The 19,311-nt window shown below is 35.7% G+C and overlaps 2 protein-coding genes across 5 annotated transcripts; both read right to left on the reverse strand.

The window, feature by feature from the left end:
- Window positions 1–1,300: 1,300 nt before the first annotated feature.
- On the reverse strand, window positions 1,301–8,678 carry LOC117116545 (tyrosine-protein kinase Fyn-like). Of its 3 annotated transcripts, XM_033260601.1 has the most exons (12): window positions 8,041–8,677; window positions 7,705–7,889; window positions 6,973–7,060; window positions 5,847–5,936; window positions 5,403–5,471; window positions 5,166–5,234; window positions 4,240–4,481; window positions 3,968–4,126; window positions 3,427–3,572; window positions 2,748–2,858; window positions 2,221–2,509; window positions 1,301–1,989 (listed from the first exon to the last, which is right to left on the reverse strand). In XM_033260601.1, the coding sequence occupies exons 2-12, from the start codon at window positions 7,778–7,780 to the stop codon at window positions 1,808–1,810; spliced, it is 1,521 nt and encodes a 506-aa protein (XP_033116492.1). In that variant the 5' UTR covers window positions 7,781–7,889; window positions 8,041–8,677; the 3' UTR covers window positions 1,301–1,807. The 3 variants fall into 3 exon arrangements, with proteins under 3 accessions (XP_033116492.1, XP_033116493.1, XP_033116491.1); XM_033260602.1 differs by lacking the exon at window positions 7,705–7,889 and having other exon boundaries at window positions 8,041–8,678; XM_033260600.1 differs by having other exon boundaries at window positions 7,705–8,677.
- Window positions 8,679–10,284: 1,606 nt separating this feature from the next.
- On the reverse strand, window positions 10,285–15,756 carry LOC117116555 (transmembrane protein 234-like). Of its 2 annotated transcripts, none has more exons than XM_033260622.1 (5): window positions 15,539–15,756; window positions 14,722–14,899; window positions 14,282–14,348; window positions 14,026–14,118; window positions 10,285–10,775 (listed from the first exon to the last, which is right to left on the reverse strand). In XM_033260622.1, exons 2-5 carry the CDS (start codon window positions 14,875–14,877, stop codon window positions 10,711–10,713), a joined length of 381 nt encoding a protein of 126 aa, XP_033116513.1. In that variant the 5' UTR covers window positions 14,878–14,899; window positions 15,539–15,756; the 3' UTR covers window positions 10,285–10,710. The 2 variants fall into 2 exon arrangements, with proteins under 2 accessions (XP_033116513.1, XP_033116512.1); XM_033260621.1 differs by having other exon boundaries at window positions 15,544–15,755.
- Between the last annotated feature and the right edge of the window lie 3,555 nt (window positions 15,757–19,311).

Consider the following 19,311-nt stretch of genomic DNA (forward strand, 5'->3'; position numbering starts at 1 on the left):
ATGTATACATATGTGTATATATATATATATATATATATATATATATGTGTGTGTGTGTGTATGTATGTTATGTGTATGTACTGAAATAGGTGTTTTCCAATACACATATAATTTTTGTAATATATTCTTCATTATCAATATAATTATTGTATTATTCATTATTTAGTCTCATTTATATTTTTTCACTGCACGTATTAAATGAATTGTTACCAATTTTGTATGTATCATTCGTAGGAATTCAAATAAATATTGCCTAGCAGTAAGAGTTTAGTTCTTTTTTATATTTATACTCTTTGATGATGAATGAGCAAGGCTGTTTATTTTGGGAACCTCAAAAGGACACTAGGCCTTATGGCAGTTTCTTACCATCAGTTAGGCCTATTTTAGGGCCCATTAAGACTTCTACTTATTGGTACTTTAAATTATGCCATGGTCAAGAAGGAGGATAGGTTTGTACGGGTCCCAACTCGCAGCAGACACTCGCAAACAAACAAGAATACTCCCTTGGAAAATAACCTATGTCCCGAAAATTCAAAATGTTTGCATCTATTCCCTCCTTAATATTAATTGACTCACAGAAGTCAGTGCCAGGGGTGGCGCCAAAATTTGCCCGAAGGGGGGGGGGTGGGGCAAGGTCCGCGACAAGGGTGCTGATTCCCCCGACGAGGGCAAAGTGGAGGTTGTCGGATGTCGCTCAAAATCTTTATAAAGTGGTCTATGGGGAATCCCAAAAAAATGATGATAGCAATTTAGGGGTTTCAAAGGCTTATTTAATCGATTTTAGTGTCTACTAATATGTTAAAAATACATATAATTGTTTTTTCCCCTAACAAATTGTGGTTTTTCTCCTCTGACGGAGGGTGGGCCCCAACGAATTGTGGTTTTTCTCCTCCAACGGAGGGTAGGGGGGGGGGAGCGAAGCCAGACTAGAGGGCTGTAGACCTATGTGCAGCAAAATAAAATTAAATGTGTTAAGAAAGCTCAATAACCAGATCAGTGGCGGATTCAAGGCTGGGGGAGGCCGGCCCAGGCCTGCTAAATTTTTCAAAATTATTTTTAAAAAAAATTATTTCTGGCCATCTAGACTCGTCGTGTGTTGCACAAGCACAGTGGCAATTGGAAGTCGGCATTGGTCAATGGGCATTTTTAAAATTTGCTTACTAAAGGTCTTGGCCTAACTAAGGTTTATTTCCAACGTCACTCAACCTATACAGGCAACTATTTCTGTATGATGCAAAACCGAAAATTCTGGCCAACTTTGATACTTATGACATTGACTATATACAACTGTATACATTTCTGCGGGTTTAAACGCTGTGTAGCTTTATTTCTTTATTTTGACATCGAAAATTAACGTGGCATTATCAAGTGTAGTTAGTTATCACAACAGAACAAATTCCACTGTTGCGAAAATAATAAGCCTATATCGAAAATCAGCCATTAAAACACAATTTCCTCAACACAATATAGTATAAAATAACCAAATATACTGTAAATTAAATAGGCCTACTACTCTGTCTTTGACCGGCATCATACTACTTGAGTAAAACTGGATCCATAATTGTAATAGGTTTAATAAAATAAAATGGCATTGCTTAATGATGAAATCTGCTGAAAGCATACTCTGGGACTTTTAACTAACAGGTTCATTTTTCAGTACGTGTGTTCAGTATACAGCTGGTTGATAATAATATACATTGGAAAATACCTGTAGACCCAGACTGTTGACAACCGTACCGTAAACGGTCTCTATTCAACGCAGATGAATCATGTTGTTCAATTTTCAATCTTGCAAGTAACTACTTGTTTAAGAAATGCCGTAGTAATTATGAAGAAAATCATGAATTAATTTGAAAGGTGGACGATCTTCTGGTTCGCTTTTCCAGCATTTATGCATCAGGTCATATATTGCAACTGGGCAGTCCTTTGGTTGCGCCATCCTGTATCCGTTGATTACTTTTTCATACACTTGTTCATCATTCATCACATCTGCGGGTAGATGTTCAGTTTAAACATTGTGTATATAATTTTTTTAGAAAGTTAAACATGACTATTATTTAAACGTTAATTAAATATCACTGACATCAATACCACCATCGACTCCACCACACCATCACCACTACCACCGACGTTGTCATCATCGCCGTCATCACCACCGCTATCATCCTCATCCACCATTAAGCATAATAAATCGGGCTTTAGGAAAATACTTATTTTTACCTGAATATGGAAGTTGTCCATAGGTAATCAGCTCAGAGAGAAGGACACCAAATGACCAAATATCAGATTTGATTGTAAATTGGCCAACAGAGAGAAGAATCTCTAGAGCCGTCCAGCGAATTGCCAACAATTCATCGGTATTTGAAGTCGTCTTATTATCTTTTAACTCGCATGCTAAACCGAAGTCGGATACCTTGCATTTTATGTGTTTATCTACTAATACGTTACTAGCTCTGAGGTCCCTGTGAATGATATTTTTGGTTTCCAAGTAAGCCATGCCATTGGAGATCTAAGAAAAAAAATGTAATACAAATAATGATTATATTGTTTCGATATTAATATGCGTCTAAAGTGCTCGAAAATAGTATTGAATAGTATGTGGAAACACGAGCACCCGGCCCACGGCCCACCTCGCACCCGTAGTTTTGTTACTGGGCTGGTAACATATCTGGGTTCCAGAGCGTCCCTGCACGCTGTCTAGCATGTGTTTTATGGATTATTCGGACTATAATAATAATTTAACATACTTGAGCAGCGATTTCTATGAGGTCAGAGATGAGAAGACGCCTGCCATCATTTCCTCTCAGATAATCCAGCAAACTTCCATTAGCCATGTATTCTAACACCATACACAGTGGCTGCAAAGAAGGCAAATTCAACAATTTATTTATATTAGTTCTACTTTATATTTCTTAAAACATTACACATATAGTTTATTGCAATATATCTACACACAATGCAAACAATTATTGAGAAAATTATTTTATTTTATTATATATTTATACTATACTATAATAGGCTTACAATTTATTTCGTTGTCAAGAACAGAAGAAACAGAAACAACAGTAATATGGATGAAAATAGTAATATGGTAGTAATAATTATGATAATAATGATAATGCTAATAATGCTAATAATAATAAATAATGATAATAATGGTAGGCCTAATGAACTAGAGGCAAACTAAGATAATAATTATTATTGAAATGATGATAGCAATAATACGGATGGTCACGATGATTGTCATTATGACGGTGATAATGATAATACTAATTTGATCAGATACTGGTAATTAGTTCTCTATGGTATAATGATGATAATAGCCAAATTGTAGTTTTAAAAAAACACAACAAATAATAATAAAAATTCCGAAACAACCATTGTTCTGAGAGCCAATCTTTACGTAATATTTCTTTTACTACTTACATTTTCTGAACATACAGCATACAACCTAACCAGATGCTCATGCATACAAGTCTTCATTATGTCTGCTTCTTTTTGAAAAGCCGAGTGCGTTTTTGTTCCTTTTAAAAACAATTTTATAGCTACTGTAGCACGCCCGCTCCATTTCCCTTTACAATAAAATAAATATAAATTACAGAAAATTATTATTTTCTGGCGGTGATATGAAAGCAACTGCTGACTACAGAACCTTATTAACACTTGTTAACACTCTAAAGAATGTCTTCGCCACTCTTTGAATCCACCACAGACCATCATCATCCATGTCATCATCACATCATCGTCATCATTATTATACAATTCATCATATTCATCCTCATCATTATTCATCATCATCATCATTTCCATCATAACCATTAACATTATCATCATCATCACCACCACAATTGGTCTAGCAGTTATGCGATCATGATTTCAACCGACATAGAAAAATGAATGTGTACTCATAACAACTTGTAAGAGAAAACAAAAACAAAAACCCAAACAAACATTATTCTAAACTTACCTTTCCAGATATCTGAATACCGTCCTCTACCAATTCGTGATTCAAGTTTAAGGGAGTCTATTTTAATCTCCCAATTAATGCCTTCACTCGAGCTTGAAGTTGTTGGTGTGATCTTTGGTAAGGGCATCTCCAATTTGCAACAGAGCCCATTAGCTTCTACTGTACTCCAAAATTAAGAATGACCGAATAACAGTCTCATAAATTCAAAAGCATAGTGTTAAGTCGATATCTCAATATAAAATCTTCGTTATCGTCATGAATAATATACTCACGTTTGTAGTAATTAACAAGCTCCGTAATAGTACCGAATGTCTTTGACTTTGAAATGTAATATCCAATGTTTTGTCGCATTTTAATGGAGTATTTTACAACACCGTCTCCATCGCCAAGCACTGACAAAGTGAACTGCCCCGGGAAACTGCTGCTATCTCGAATCAGGAACGTTCCCCGTGGTAGATTGCAGCCGATGAGTAGTTTATCCAAATCACTCCCTTCCATGTTGCCGAAATACCAACTGATACAAAACAAATGGCAGCAAATAGATAATTAGCTGTAATAGTTTGCACCTAATATAGTTGATATCTGTACGTTGCGTGTCGTTTACTTTCTGAGTCATGTTACCGTAGAAATGCCTGACCGCATATCCATACAAGTCTCCTTCAAATTAATTATTAAAGACAACTTTTGGGACTGGGATTTTAAAGGTCTTTAGCAGCTTTGGTCTTTAATTAGAACAATTAGTTTTTTTTTTAAATAAAAGTAAAAGATAGACATTCATTTGGGGCCGGGGGAGGTAAGTCTTCAATTGGAGGTAGTGTTTAATTGGAGCAATTTTAATTAGAGGGAGATATGCATTCAATTATTTCAGTAAAGTTCGTCAGTTTGTCGTTGTTAAAGATTTCTCCAAATTTTATAGACCTTTATTTCTTCTCTATACTTCTGATAACTACATACATAGGCGAATACATTTGATATACACATCGGTACATTTTTTAAAGAGTGAGTTTTTTTCTTACGTCAATTTCGGCAGAATGTAAACTCTGCTTCAGACAATCTTTGGGCAACGATCCATTGTTTCAGAAGTGCTGTCTTAGACTACTAGTGTTACAAATTTTTTGCAACCACCTCGTGATTTTGTTACATGTAGCCTATATAATCGTTGACCAACTATGATTGATTAAAGAAATAGCATACTTACTCTTCGTCATCTATAGGCCTATTTGGATCAGCAAAGTGATTTGCATTGTAGCTTTCTGACATGTCAAACCTTGCAAACAATTCAATTTAAACTAAAAGTTAAAAAGTGATGTTCCACATTATTTCACATTGTCACAATAAAATGCACTTGCGAATTATACGGTACATGATAAAAATTTGTAAGGATATAAAGGACAAATCAAGCTACGATGTTTGAAAGAGTATTACAGGTACTTACTCTTTGTCATCAATAAATTCAGTAGGATCTTCATAGTTATTTGAATTGTGGCCATCCGACATGTTAAACCTTGCAAACAATTCAAGAACTCAAAGTTAAAAAAGTGATGTTCAACATCTCAAATAAATAACAACGGTACATGATAAAACTATGTTTAAAATGTAAAGGGCAAGTTAAGTACGATGCTTTAAGAGCATTAAAGGAACTTACTCTTTGTCGTCTATAAACTTATTTGGATCAGCATAATGACTTGAATTTATCTATCTGGCATGTCAAACCATGCAAACAATTCAAGAACTCGAAGTTAAGAGTGATATTCCACATTTCAAAATAGATTGCACTTGCGAATTACGGTACATGATAAAACTGTGTAATGAATTGAAGGTCAAGTGAAGTTACGATGCTTTAATGAGAGTGTAGAAACAAGTACCAACTCATACTCACTCATTTGACTCTAGTGCTGCAATATAGTTGCTTGGAACCAACCCTTCTTTTTGTGTTCGGATAGACCTCACCAACCACCAAGGCCCGTTGCTGTAAGAAAACAACTGACAAATCATTCAGAATTTTTTTTTAAGTGAGGGGCTGGGTAGGAGAGGAAGAAAGAGGAATGATAAGCAGAGTAGGCCTAAATATTGGGAGCATAGTTACCAACCTGAGAGATTTGAAATGCGTGACTATACACCAGCTGGGTAAACGGGGCCTGGGGGTCCAGGGGCAGAATGCCGTGGGGTGACATGAACGAGCAAGACCGCACGTGCCTCCTAGAGTCTACTACGTGCGTGGTTGACTGGGTTGTTTTGGTCGACAAAGAGAAATTTTCTCGGTAAATTGATTCTCGAACGATATAACGAAAGCCTTCTAATGACTCAAGTTACTGCATGACCGTTTTAATATATTTAACAAAACCAGTTTCTTCTAATTTGAAATAAATTTTCCCATGAATTCGTGATAATTCGTTATTACGCATTGACTTGTGCTAAATGCGTGATAAATTTATGATTACGCATGTGTTTCTTCAACATGCGTGCATCCAAAATCACTTTAAAATGGGACCCGGGACCGTCCCGCACGATGCGAGACGGTTGGTAACTATGTTGGAGGGGAATGGATGGGAAAAAAGAGGAAAGATTGAGAAATAAAATTAGAAAGGGAAAGGAAATAGAGGAAAGTGTGCAAAGAAAGAAGAACGAGGAAGGAAAGAGGAAAATAAAGGCAAAACAAAGACTGAGAAGAAAAGTGAAGAAGAAAAGAAAAGAGGAAAGGAGTGTAAAAAATGTATTGTTTTGCAAGATGTTGGTAGAAGTTAGGGACAGTGGCGTATCTAGAGGTCTTGAGTTGGGGGCTGATAGGGGCGCGAAGGAGGGGGGGGGCTCGATGATCAGTTGAGGGGCGCTAATTCGCAAAATATGGTGATTTTAGGTGTTTTTTAACTACTTGACCGTGATTTTGGTGGGGGGGGGAGGGGAAGTAATTTTTGTGGGAGTGCGCCCCCTCCCCCTTAGATACGCCACTGGTTAGGAAGTAACACACCACTAGAGGGCGAATGTGCACAAGGCATTATTCTTACCTTTTATCCAGAACTTCTAATAAATCACCTTTGTTTATCGACAGTTCATCTTCTTCTCTTGCATCGAAATCATACGAAGCTCGATGCACTGATAAGAATATAATATATTAATGTTTTTTTTTAAATAAGTTTAATATCATATTTAGCGGAGGCGTGTTGTTTTCTGAGTCTGATTTTGTGTTTTCTTATGATAGCTTATTTTCTCTAGGTTGTCACTTATAACTTAAAAATATTTTTTAAAGTGTAATAATGTGAAAGATACCGCTTCGACGAATGCCGCTGATAAGTGTAATGAAATTGATTGATTGAGCTGCCGGTTTCTAAGAGTGCCAATTCAAGATAAGTAAACGTTGAAATAACCTATAAGGCATACCAGTAGAAGCTTGAAAATTAGCTCACAAAATGTCTAGTGGTAGTCTCTAAAATTAGAAATATATAGGGACCACCATGTATAACTTTTTAATTATTACTGACGACGAGGGCGATAAGTTGTTTAGCATTACGTACAGTATCTGTCAATTTCCGACGAACCGGTGGGTCTAGAGGGGAAAATCTGGTGGCCGATGAGACTAACCCTGGCGTACAAAAGATATACCGTAAGTACGGTATTCTGAGAGGTTTAAGCACGTTACGATTCAATCAATCAATCAGTCCGTAAATATATACCCCCCTCCCACCCACATTTCTGCTTTCATCCGACTGTGTAGGTAACGAATAAACAACTTAGCTTACATTTTGTACCTGAAGTGACCCCATCATTCGATTTTTCTTCTGGGATAGGTTGACATTTTGCTTTAGTATTTTCCATGATTCGTCAACGGATGGGCATCAGTCTGCGGAATGTATAGCCATCTCAGGATATTTAGTTGTTAAACAAAAGCGTGGATACTTTGATCAGCTTCATCGGCTTTTCCCCTCTAAATATTAATTGTGAACACAGAAGCAATACTTTACCAACATCAAACGTCGACACGAAGACTTTCGACAAACAACAAAATACCGCGATATTGGTCTTTGTTATATTTTCAATTGGTCTACTGTTTACAAATAATAATTTTATAGACCTACTGTATGACTGAGTAATGTTAACTGGATGCCCTCTGGCGCCAAACCTTTGCTCTCATTATTATCAAGAAATCGAAGGTAACTTTTCATTCATGTTTGTTATCGAAGTCATGAATTCAGTGATATTGATATCGGGGCACGCAAAAATCAGACAGCAGTCAAATACTATGGTACGATAAGTTACAGGCGAGGGAGGACCCGATAGCTGATAACTTGTTAACATACCCTTGTCGATTACAAAGGTTGTGTTTACGAACTTTCAACGAAACCGGATAAGTCAACATAATGCCCAGAGGGTAGGTCATTAGATCGCTCGTTTACGAACCCCAAGTTATTCGGATACGGACAGTAAGGTATAGGCCTTTCATGTAAACAAAACAAACACTTCACCGCTTAGCCTTCGTCAGCCCAACAAGGCAATTCAACAACGAATTACCTCGCCTTGCCTATGCTCGAACTCCAACCAATTCTAAAAAAAACCCCAGGCGTTAGGAACTAGCCTAGCCAACTGGGAAAATTACAAAAAATAAATTACAAAAAAACAAAGGGAAAAAAAATAGCCTACGGACCTACTACTACTGTACTACTAGTTCCACTGGTGTTCAGAGTCGACAGTGTGTGGTGGAAAGAAATGGGTCTATCGCCAAAAATTTCGTTCATCATCTCAAAATACGGCCATTCTGTTTGGGGGGGGGGGTTTCCTGACTTCCCGTTAGAGTCCTTTTCCTGGGTGTATTTTTTGCGCAGGTTCTTGCATTTGGTATTCTATCTGTGCGTGCGTAAAGTTATAACCCATTTCCCGCATCTTCTGTGCGATTTCTTTATAAACGGCGTTGTTCCGTCGGGTTCCATCAAAACCATCTTGTATGGATGTCGTTCCCCATATGCTAATTAACGTTTGGGTTGCTTCGTCAGTCCACCCACTCTGTTCAGCTGCAGCCATAGGGGCATATCGTTGTAAAAATAAACTTAAAATATTTCGGCTTAAAAATTGGATAACATAATTTATTAAGTGAGGACTACTTTAGCGATGTCACTGGACGAAGGCATGGATGAAAAGAAATTGCGGACTCAAGTGCTTAATCATTCTGAATAGATTTCTCATAAAAATAAGGTCAGTTGACACCATGCTGTGGGCTATTGCGCCCGAGGCAGCCTCCAACCCTCCAAACTTATCCGGAAAGTATAAGCCCGGAAAGTCCAGATGTTTTAGTAATTATAGCTAGTTGAGGAATGATTAATTATCACATCAGGCTTGAGTTATCCGGTTTTCGAAAGTTCGTAAACGGGCCCAAAGTAATCCGTAATCAGCCTATGATAACATTGTCCTCTCAGTGGACAGATGTTTTATGTGCCTTCAATTAATTTATATTGAATATTGAATAGTGGAAAGGGCATTGGTATACAGAGGAGGGGTAACACATGGTTACGAACAAAGTTAGGGCTTTAAGCAACATGTGCCAGATTATAAAAATGCAGTCCCAGCCTCTCATAAATATTTCACATCTAACCGCACGTATACGCCGATATGATGAAAAACCATTAATAGGAGTGTTTATAGGCGCGGTTAGGCAAATTACCAGTAGGTCTGAACTTTAATGTTGTGGCCTCGTAATAGCACAACCTCATTTCAAACCATTGATCTTGCTGCTTAGAGCCTAATAATCGATATCGTATTTACTTTTTGAGAGTTTTATAGCTCTATACCCAAGTCTAATTAGTTTATTGAATACATCTCGTTATACTTCAACCATTCACTCATGAAATCATAAACCACTTTTATTGATTTAACTATACAATACACTAAATTATTAAATCAAATAAATAAATAATATGAATAAATTAATCAACCACTCCCTATACCAAATAAATAAGTCAATACACCAGTGGTGACGCTACCGGGGGGGGGCGTCGGGGAGAAAAACCACGATTCGTCGAGGAGAATAAAAAATTCAAAAAACTTATATGTATTTTGTAAATATTATAGACTCTAAAATTGATTAAATAAGCCTTTGAAACCCCTAAATTGTCGTATTTTCGGGGGATGCATCCCCTGGACCATTTTCGAAAGGTTTTTAGCGACGCCCGACCACGCCCTCTTTTTTTCCGTTGGGTACATCAGCCCCTCCGTCGGGGACCTTGGACACGTCCGTCGGGAAAATCCTGGCGCAGCCACTGCAATACACTAACCAATCCATTCATTATTAATCAATTTATAAATCAAGAAATACATTTTTAAAAAAGGCATCAATCATCAATTATGCAATATTTTATTTATTCATTTATCATTGTGAGTGTACACATCCAACTTTTAGCATTGTATACTTCTCCATCATTGTTCATTTCCAGTCTGTATTCATTCTTCTAGTTTAACTGTCCACTATACAGTAATGTACTTAGGATGACAGGGGGAAAAGTCTTTAATATTCAACATATTGTGTATACTGTAGTTATTCCTTTTACAGTATTATCAAATCAAGAGATCGAACAACATGAATTTGTTCATTAACTGCCTCTGTTCTAAAATAAACTGGCAACATTGTCTATAAAATGACGTAAACTTGATAATTGGCTTGAAGTACATTCGCTACGGCTTCCACAAGTCTATTAAATATATTAGCAGTAGTGAGCACAGCAAGCTTTTGACAGCTCAGAATTTAGGTATTTATATGTTCACGATCTGTCTGACATACACAGGCAAACACCAGACAAAACCAATAGCATCCCGAGGTATGTTTCTGTATAAAGAAAAAAAATGTTATCGATTAATAACAGAGTACTGTTCATATATTCATTGCATAGACCTTTAAAATTGATTGGTAATTGACTTGTGGATTTTCGTAACAAAACATCAGCAAAAACAAGATTATCTAAAATCTATGCTACACAAGAAGTTGCAAATTTAATTCAATGGTTTCATTTTAGCCTCTGACATTAAAATTGCCAAAATTTTACCACAAAGGGGGAGGGGGGTGTATCAAGGACGACAGAGCGTCCATGTAGTAGCTCTGTTTTTACCAATCCTTTCACCACTATACAAGAAGATCATATTGTCAGGTTTTTTGGTTTTGGCATCCAGCATCGCCAGTTCTGAACAGACGTGCAGGAAATTTTGACTGTGCATTACTGCCATTACCCCTAAAACAAGACGCGTCGCATGGATGGTGCGGTCAGTTAAGGAAGTGTTATAAAGAACTTAAAGTTGTGAGTTTGAATCGCGTCTTGGTATTCGATTAATTTTTTATTTTAAGATATTTTAATTTTGTACAAATGAAAAGTCTAAATAATATTTTTTTTTGTACAAATAAAACATTCTAATTATTTAAAAATTTCTATCTTATTTGCTCTTCCAAAAAAAACCCCAATATAATAATTTGCGCCTGTACCATATTTAAGCGTGGAGGAACGCACATACCAGTCAGCTGTCGCTCTTGTTAAAAACTAAATGGACTGGCTCTACAGAGTATGAAATTATGAATAGACTCAATAAGAAAGACCACAAATATCGCACTTTACTACTACTGAACATTTTCAATCACATACAATTTCTTTTATATGTACTGTAATTGTTAAATTGACATAAACACGAAATGATAACATAGGTGGCGCTGTTTAAAGCTGCGTCTTGGCGTGAAAATTCTTGCCAATTTTATGTTTCAAATTTCTCTTTTTGTGACATGTTTTTTTCATCAATTTGCCTGTTAAGTGATTCTTGATGTTTTTGCAATCTTATTGGATTTTTTGAGGATTTGTTCAACTTTGTTGCGATTTTCATTGTTTAGAAGTCTAGCCTACCTGTGCACTATTCACAATGTACAGTTGTGTGGTTAAAATCAGTAGGGAGCACCTTCTCGCTATGGACTATGGCAGTAACAAAATACCTCCGCTTGACCTGAACCTAGGGAGCTTTCTACCGTATGTCATTTGTAAAACGATTGACCAGCATTGTCTCTATAATGTCAGACCTAGACTTGCACCTTGTTATAAGAAACGGAGTAGACGTGGCGGAAGAAAAATCCTTCGGAGAATCAACACACACATAGCTTTCAGACCTAACAAGACTGTTAGGAAGAACCGTCTGAACTTTAACAATTTAATCCAAATTCAGTTATGTAAGCGACTTGATTTTACTAATGTTGCATTTCCGAGGATTTTACTTGAGAATGTTAGATCGATTAACAACCAATCTGCAATGGTCTGCCACCACTTAACTTGTGTAAATTGCCTACGTATCTACCTGCACCTGGACCGCCTCCAGTTATTCATGTTTGGGAAGTTAAGAAAAAGCTTGATAATCTCAAACCATCTAAAGCTGGCCATCCAGACGACCCACCAGTTCGTTTGTTAAAGGACTTTGCCCCTGAATTAGCCCCGCCTATTACCGAAATTTTCAATACAGCTTTGCAGCAAGGAATATTTCCTGAAGTGTGGAAAGGTCTACTACTGTCCCGGTGCCCAAGGTTAAGAACCCTAGCTCGCTATTAATGATCTCAGACCTATCTCGCTTACGCCCACCTTGGCAAAAATTTTTGAGTACTTCATTTTACAATGGATTCTTTCTGACATTAATGATAAATTTGACAAAATGCAATTTGGAAGCAGGAAACAAAGCTCTACGTCATATTACCTCATTAGTCTTATCGACACCATTCTTAAAGACATTGAAAAGAATGGTTTTTATGTTAATTTATGCGTGATTGACTTTATGAAAGCTTTCGATCGAGTTGATCATTCCGTAGTTATCAATAAGCTTACTGATCTGGGGGTGAGATCGTCGAATGTCCCCATCATCTGCAGCTTCCTCGGTGGGCGTGTCATGAGCACCAGGTTTGGTGGGTCAATATCTCCTTACATTCCGATTAGCTGTGGAGTACCCCAGGGTACTTTGCTAGGACCTACCCTTTTCCTGGTGTTGATTAATGATGCACTCACTGAGTGCTGTAGGAGGTGGAAGTACGTCGATGATCTCACCCTTGGGGGAAATTGTTGCCAGGAATGCCGAACCTACCATGCAGGTCCTTTTGAATGATGTTAATCAATGGTGTATGTCGAATAGCATGATACCTAATTCTTCTAAATGCCATATTATGACGATAAATTTTTTCAAATTTAAAACGGATGAAATGGTTTCTCCAAAATTTGAAATCAGTGGTACAGTCCTAGATGTTTAAGATCACTTAAGGCTACTTGGGGTTATTATTCAGAATAATTTGAAGTGGGACATTAATACTGATGATATTGTTGCCAGAGCCTCTAAGCGTTTGTTTGTACTGTGCATTCTTAAACGTGCTAATGGAACTGTTGATGATCTCATCAGTGTTTATAAGGCTTATATTAGACCCGTGCTTGAGTATGCAGCTCCTGTATGGCATGGTGCGCTAACCCATCATAATAGGAATGCTATTGAACGTGTACAGAAAAGGGCATTCAGGATTATTCTGGATAAAGATTACAATAATTATGTTAATGCATGCAATATTTTAAATGTGCCTACTTTAGAACACAGAAGAAATGTACTTACCTTGAACTTAAGTAAAAAACTTCTTAAGTCTGATACTTTTAGAGGATTGTTACCTAATTACCACTTGCCTACTAGAAATCTAAGAACATACCAATTGCTGAAAGTGCCAATTATGTAAACATGAGAGGTATAGAATTTCACCAGTTCCTACTATCGTTAACTTCTAAACAATGACTATGCTGCTTCTTATTGATGTTTTTCGCTTTTCTTTTTCTTTTTTTTTTTTTTGACTAAATTTTGCTGTTTTTTAATGTGGTTTTTAATTATTCTAGTTATTTTTTTTTCAATTTTTAACTGTTTTATTCTTGTATGACTCGTGCTTGCCTTTGTGCAATATTTCATGGTTTTTATATCTTTATATAATTGTAATTAATATTTTGTACATACAATTTTTTTAGCCTTTGTGCTACCAATAGTATTTTGATGTTTATACCGAAATAAATAAATAAATAATAAACAAAACAAACCTTTACCACCAACATCTTCACCAAGGAATTTTCCAGATACCAGAGTGAACAGAAATGTCAATGAGTTGGTGACAGGTACTGCTAATGACAAATCTTTTGAAAATAAATAACGAAAATAATGTTTTAAAATGTTGTATATTAAAGCAAATACTGAAAAAAACAACAATGCTATGGCTAGTGATGGCTGGATCACAGTCAAGATATAAAATTGATAAGCAAGCTAAACTGAATATTTTTGGTAGCCACTTCAACTTACCCATCGTAGCTAAGGTTAGATAATATAGAACTGATCCACATTGGTTGAGTAGAAATGGAATCAAATACTAAAAGAGAAAAAGAAAAATGTGCTGTTGGATAATGCCACTAATGTTTTATGAAATTGTTTTGAACCCAGTGGGATTCGAACCCAACAATCGGGTGGTTCTATTAACTGATCTATGAGGAAAAGTTGCATTCAGTTAGAGTACAAGTTTATGTTATTAGACTGCAAGAAAGGCAATAGAAACATAATGTGATAATTCACATTAAGGGTTAGGCAATTTCAACAATTTTAATGTAGATTGATTTACTCTTTTGTGTAATATTAATGGATAATTTGATTACATTAAGTTATGTAAAACTTTTCTTGCAGTTCGGTGTTTGAAACAGCTTCTTTTGGTTAAGCTCAAATGTTGGCATCAAATTATAAGAAGGTACCTTCCAATTAAAAAACAAAAACTTCAACTCTGCCAAGAACTGCCTTATTGCATTCCTTTCTTTGATTTCCTCAATGCCTGCACCTCCTTTCTTGATAAATGGGTTTGTTCCGCCCCACAGCACAGCAACAAAAGTTAGCCACAAAATTTCATACATTTTTCATCCAAAAAAAAAATGCCTGGAAAATACAATTGGTAAAGAAATATTCTTTTCATATAGTTCAATCAACTACAGTACATAGGTCTACACAGAGCAACTGATTACAAAAAATACATTAGGGTCGGTGAGTGGTCAGTGGCAGTGCCAGCAGGGGAAATGTCCCCTACCGGACAGGTCAAGGCCCCCTGTTGGACAGAGCTCATCGGGCAGTCAGACCATAAAACATATAAAATAGGCCCACATTAAGCCAACACGTGTGTCAGTCTGAGAGTGCCATTTCCAGCCATCCAGAGGTTGCTATTCGTAAAAAAAATTTCATTTGGGGGGGGGGAACCCCTCTCAACTCAACCCTTCCCCCCCCCCCCCGGGCCTACGAGCTCAATTCCCCCTGCCTGTCAGACAGCTTAGGCCCCCCCCCCTCCACAAGAAAATATACCCTACCACTGTGATGATTATCATCAACCCCTCCCCCAACCATCAACATCTCTTCACTTGTTTGGCTGGTATGGTTACAGTATGTAAAATTAATATTATATTATTAGGCCTAGGCCTAGCTAGCCTAGCTATAGGGCCTAAAGGCCTAGACCTACAACCTTGGTTTGGGTCTAGGCTAGGCCTAAACTTTAGTAAAGCTAGAGTATGCCTACTGTAGGCCTACCTTACCTACTGACACAGATTTATGCATTCAATCCTCAGCTACCGGACTCATCCTAGGCTCCGGTAAGAATCCAGTCAGGCCCACCCACCAACCTAAATATTTACATGTTTGTTTGTTTTATACTCCGATATAGCCCGTGGGCTTAGACTTTTCTAGGGCCAAGAAAAGGGTGCAGGTCAACTCAATCTGGGTGCAGGTCAACTCGGCCACAAGTCAACTCGGCCACAGTCAACTCGGCAACAAGTCAACTCGGCCACAAATCAACTCGGCCACAAAAAGTTCGGCTGCAGTCAACTCGGCCACAAGTCAACTCGGCCACTAGTTAACTCGGCCACAAGTCAACTCGGCCACAAGTTATTTATAAAATTAAAATGAAATGTAAATACGGTATTACAGTTTCTGCATCCTTTTTCTTCAATATGATTAAAATGAAGTACACAGTATATTTTAGTAAAATTCTGATCATCGTCACATCGTGAGATCGTTGTATAAATTTCTTCACAGATTATGGAATAAAATCTGACAATTGTAACATTAACAATTTAAGCAATCTTAATAATTAAGAAAAACACATATATTAATGTTTAATTTTGTTCACGTTAAAACACTGACATAAAACATGAGTACATACTGTAGACGTAATCATAAAAAATTGAAATAGAAAAACCACATTATGATTTTTTTAAATGTTAAAAATTTATTTTGAATCCGACTAAAATCAAATGAATGCACGATGGCGTGCATTTTGATACTATTTTCTTCAGAACCACGCCCAAGAATTAGGCCTACGTTAAAATTAGGTGGGGTACAGCATCTGATATCAATTATCCACAATAGGAACAATTGGTATTGTTGAGTGACAGACTTCAGTCCTTCATATTTGTTCGACCATTGGGGGATATGTTTGAAACCCGTCAGTGACAAGGATGCATCAAATTACGTGATTCACCAGTGACATGTCGGTCCTTTTCAAATATTTACTTTAATAATACTAATTAGTCATAATAATGATAATAAATTGATAACAACAACAATATTAATAGTAATATTTATTTTAACAATACAAATAGTAATAATATGGTAATAATAACGATATTTAAATATTTTAATAATACTAATTAGTGATAATAACATTGAAGGTGATAATAGCAATAATAACAGCAATAATAAATTAAAGATAACGTTTATTTTTATAATAATAGTAATACTAATTAGTAATAATAATAATTATGATACTTATAATACTAGGCCTACTTAGTAATAATAGGGTAATAATATCGATATAAAGGTGACAACAACAACAACAACAACAACAACAACAACAATAATAATAATAATAATAATAATAATAATAATAAGAGAAAAATACCAATAAAACACCAATAACAATATTTTTAAAATTACTATTATGAAAATAATAATACTAAGACTAATATATAATAATAATATGAATTTAAAAAATCGAGAATTTTGTATTATTTATATGGTAACAATAATAATAGCAAAAATTTAAACAATACATAATATTAATGCTAAGACTAATAATTAATATTAAAACTAACGGTAATAAAAACAAAAATAATAATAACAATGACACCAATAATAACAGCAATATTATTGTGGCCGAGTTGACTTGTGGCCGAGTTGACTGCAGCCGAACTTTTTGTGGCCGAGTTGACTTGTGGCCGAGTTGGATCGAATTCAGCTAATTCTGTACACTCTCCCCTTCGTGGATCGTGGTCCCTGAAACGCTATTTCAATTCAGGTCATGTTCGATCTCCATAACCGCGCTACGTCTGTTTGGAGTCTACTATTTCATTTCGGGTCGATAGGGGTGAACACAATTATTTATATATAATTCATTATTTAACATATAATTGACTAGATCACCCATTATTTATATATAGTGCATTTACCTCTAAAAGATATATATATATATATATATATACTGTCTCTTATACACATACATATATATATATATATATAAATAATTGCGTTAACGTTTTATTATTTATATATAATTAGTTTACTGGATTACATTATATATAAATAAGGAAGGGGAAACACATCATTATATATAAATAATGAAAAATAACTTACAATTATTTATATACAATAAGTTCACTGATTCCATTATATATAAATAAAAAAATGTAAAAATGTGAAAAATGTGAAAATGTAACAAATCATTATATATAAATAATGAAAAGTAACTTACAATTATTTATATATAATAAGTTCACTGATTTCATTATTTATAAATAACGAATTGACTTCAAACTCATTATTTATAAATAACTGCTTTTACATTTCATTATATATAAATAATAGCTGTCGCAAAACCATAATGCTTGGACTTCAAACTCATTATATGATGCACACGTGTTATCGTGTCAAGGTCATTATATCTAAATAATGGTTTTTACTTCCAATTATATATAGGCCTAAATAACCGTTGAAGTCGAGTGCCATTATATCTAAATAATGACATCGTAGGAAATCCGCCCCTGTTACAAGTTTCAACAGTACAGTAATAATGACATCACATCATACCAATTTTCTTCTAAAGTTCAAAACCCACTGTTTTTTTTTTAAATTAATTGTGGAAAGGATAACATTGACTAAGTTAGTATAATTTAAGATATATCATTATTTTTATGAATGTGGGTATGTGTGTTTGTTTATTTATTTATTTATTTACTCAAAGATAGAGATGGCAGGCTATAAAGGAAATTCCTATTCCCAATAGGATTCACTTACCATATACATTCAGAACAAATAGAACTTTATTATTTGTTAACCTAAAAATCCATTAAATACGACTTGCTATACATAAGGCTATAGGCGTCGTCCCCGTCTTCCCCGGAACCGGCTGGGGCTTTCCCCCTGCCTCCCAGGCAAAGCTTGAGCAAATTTTTAGCTCAAAAATAGAATAGAAATTTTAAAGTAATTCGTATATAATTCGCACAGGTTGTTGTTCGCACAAGTGGATCTTCTTCCGCTCGAACTAGCATCCGCTCGAAAAAAAAATCAGCTCGAATTCGCTCAAATTGGCCTTCGCTCGAAGTGGCATCCGCTCGAATTGACTGGTTCCCAGGCTGGGACATGAAAGGTTGTTGTTTGTTATTTCGCAATTCGCGACGTCATCCAGGAGTACAATACATTCAATCCCGTAACATGATTGGTCTATTTTTTTCTAATTTGCATAATGAATTTTTCCAACATTTTTGTCTATTTAAAAAAAAGTGTGTAAGTTATGGAGATGGTAACAATCATAGATCGATTATAAATTTATTTATACATTTTTAGACAAAAAATAAACCCTCTTGGCCCACGGCCCATTTTTTTTGACACCATGACCATGCGTAATATTAACCTGCAGTGTATATATACGAAGAATTTTTTCTAGAAGGATAAGAGTTGACTAACTGGTACTTGGTGTGGTACTAGGTTTATCGCATTTATGGCTTAGGGGCCGCGGTTTACCTCCCTCCGTTTAGTCATGCTGGATCATGAGTAGTAAACTCGGCGATCGTGGGTTCGATTCCCACACGGGGCAAATTTTTTTAAATTTTTTTTATTTATTTTTATTTTCTTTTGAAGGTCGTGGGTTCGATTCCCACACGAGCCAGTTTTCTTCTTTTTTTTTTTATGTTTTTTAAGGCAGTTTAGTTGATGGTGGATAATGATAGCAAACCTGGAAGTTGTGTGTTCGATTCCCACACGAACCAATTTTTTTTTTTTTTTTTTTTTTTTTTTTTTTTTTTTTTTTT

Source organism: Anneissia japonica, unplaced genomic scaffold (genome assembly GCF_011630105.1).
Source record: "Anneissia japonica isolate Jap-2015-1 unplaced genomic scaffold, ASM1163010v1 scaffold4058_len632159_cov189, whole genome shotgun sequence".
In the NCBI taxonomy this organism is placed as follows: domain Eukaryota; kingdom Metazoa; phylum Echinodermata; class Crinoidea; order Comatulida; family Comatulidae; genus Anneissia; species Anneissia japonica.

What these genes read in the sequence shown, in the direction of transcription:
- LOC117116545 (XM_033260601.1), bottom strand. Translation starts at nt 7,780, where the DNA reads ATGGAAAATACTAAAGCAAAATGTCAACCTATCCCAGAAGAAAAATCG. An exon ending in GCAGCACTAGAGTCAAATGA is followed by an intron (nt 5,472 to 5,846) that starts GTGAGTATGAGT and finishes ATTGTTTGCAAG; the next exon opens with GTTTAACATGTCGGATGGCC. An exon ending in TCATAGAAATCGCTGCTCAA is followed by an intron (nt 2,510 to 2,747) that starts GTATGTTAAATT and finishes TTTTTTTCTTAG; the next exon opens with ATCTCCAATGGCATGGCTTA.
- LOC117116555 (XM_033260622.1), bottom strand. Translation starts at nt 14,877, where the DNA reads ATGTATGAAATTTTGTGGCTAACTTTTGTTGCTGTGCTGTGGGGCGGA. An exon ending in TTTTGTTTTTTAATTGGAAG is followed by an intron (nt 14,349 to 14,721) that starts GTACCTTCTTAT and finishes TTTCTCTTTTAG; the next exon opens with TATTTGATTCCATTTCTACT. An exon ending in TCTAACCTTAGCTACGATGG is followed by an intron (nt 14,119 to 14,281) that starts GTAAGTTGAAGT and finishes TATTTTCAAAAG; the next exon opens with ATTTGTCATTAGCAGTACCT.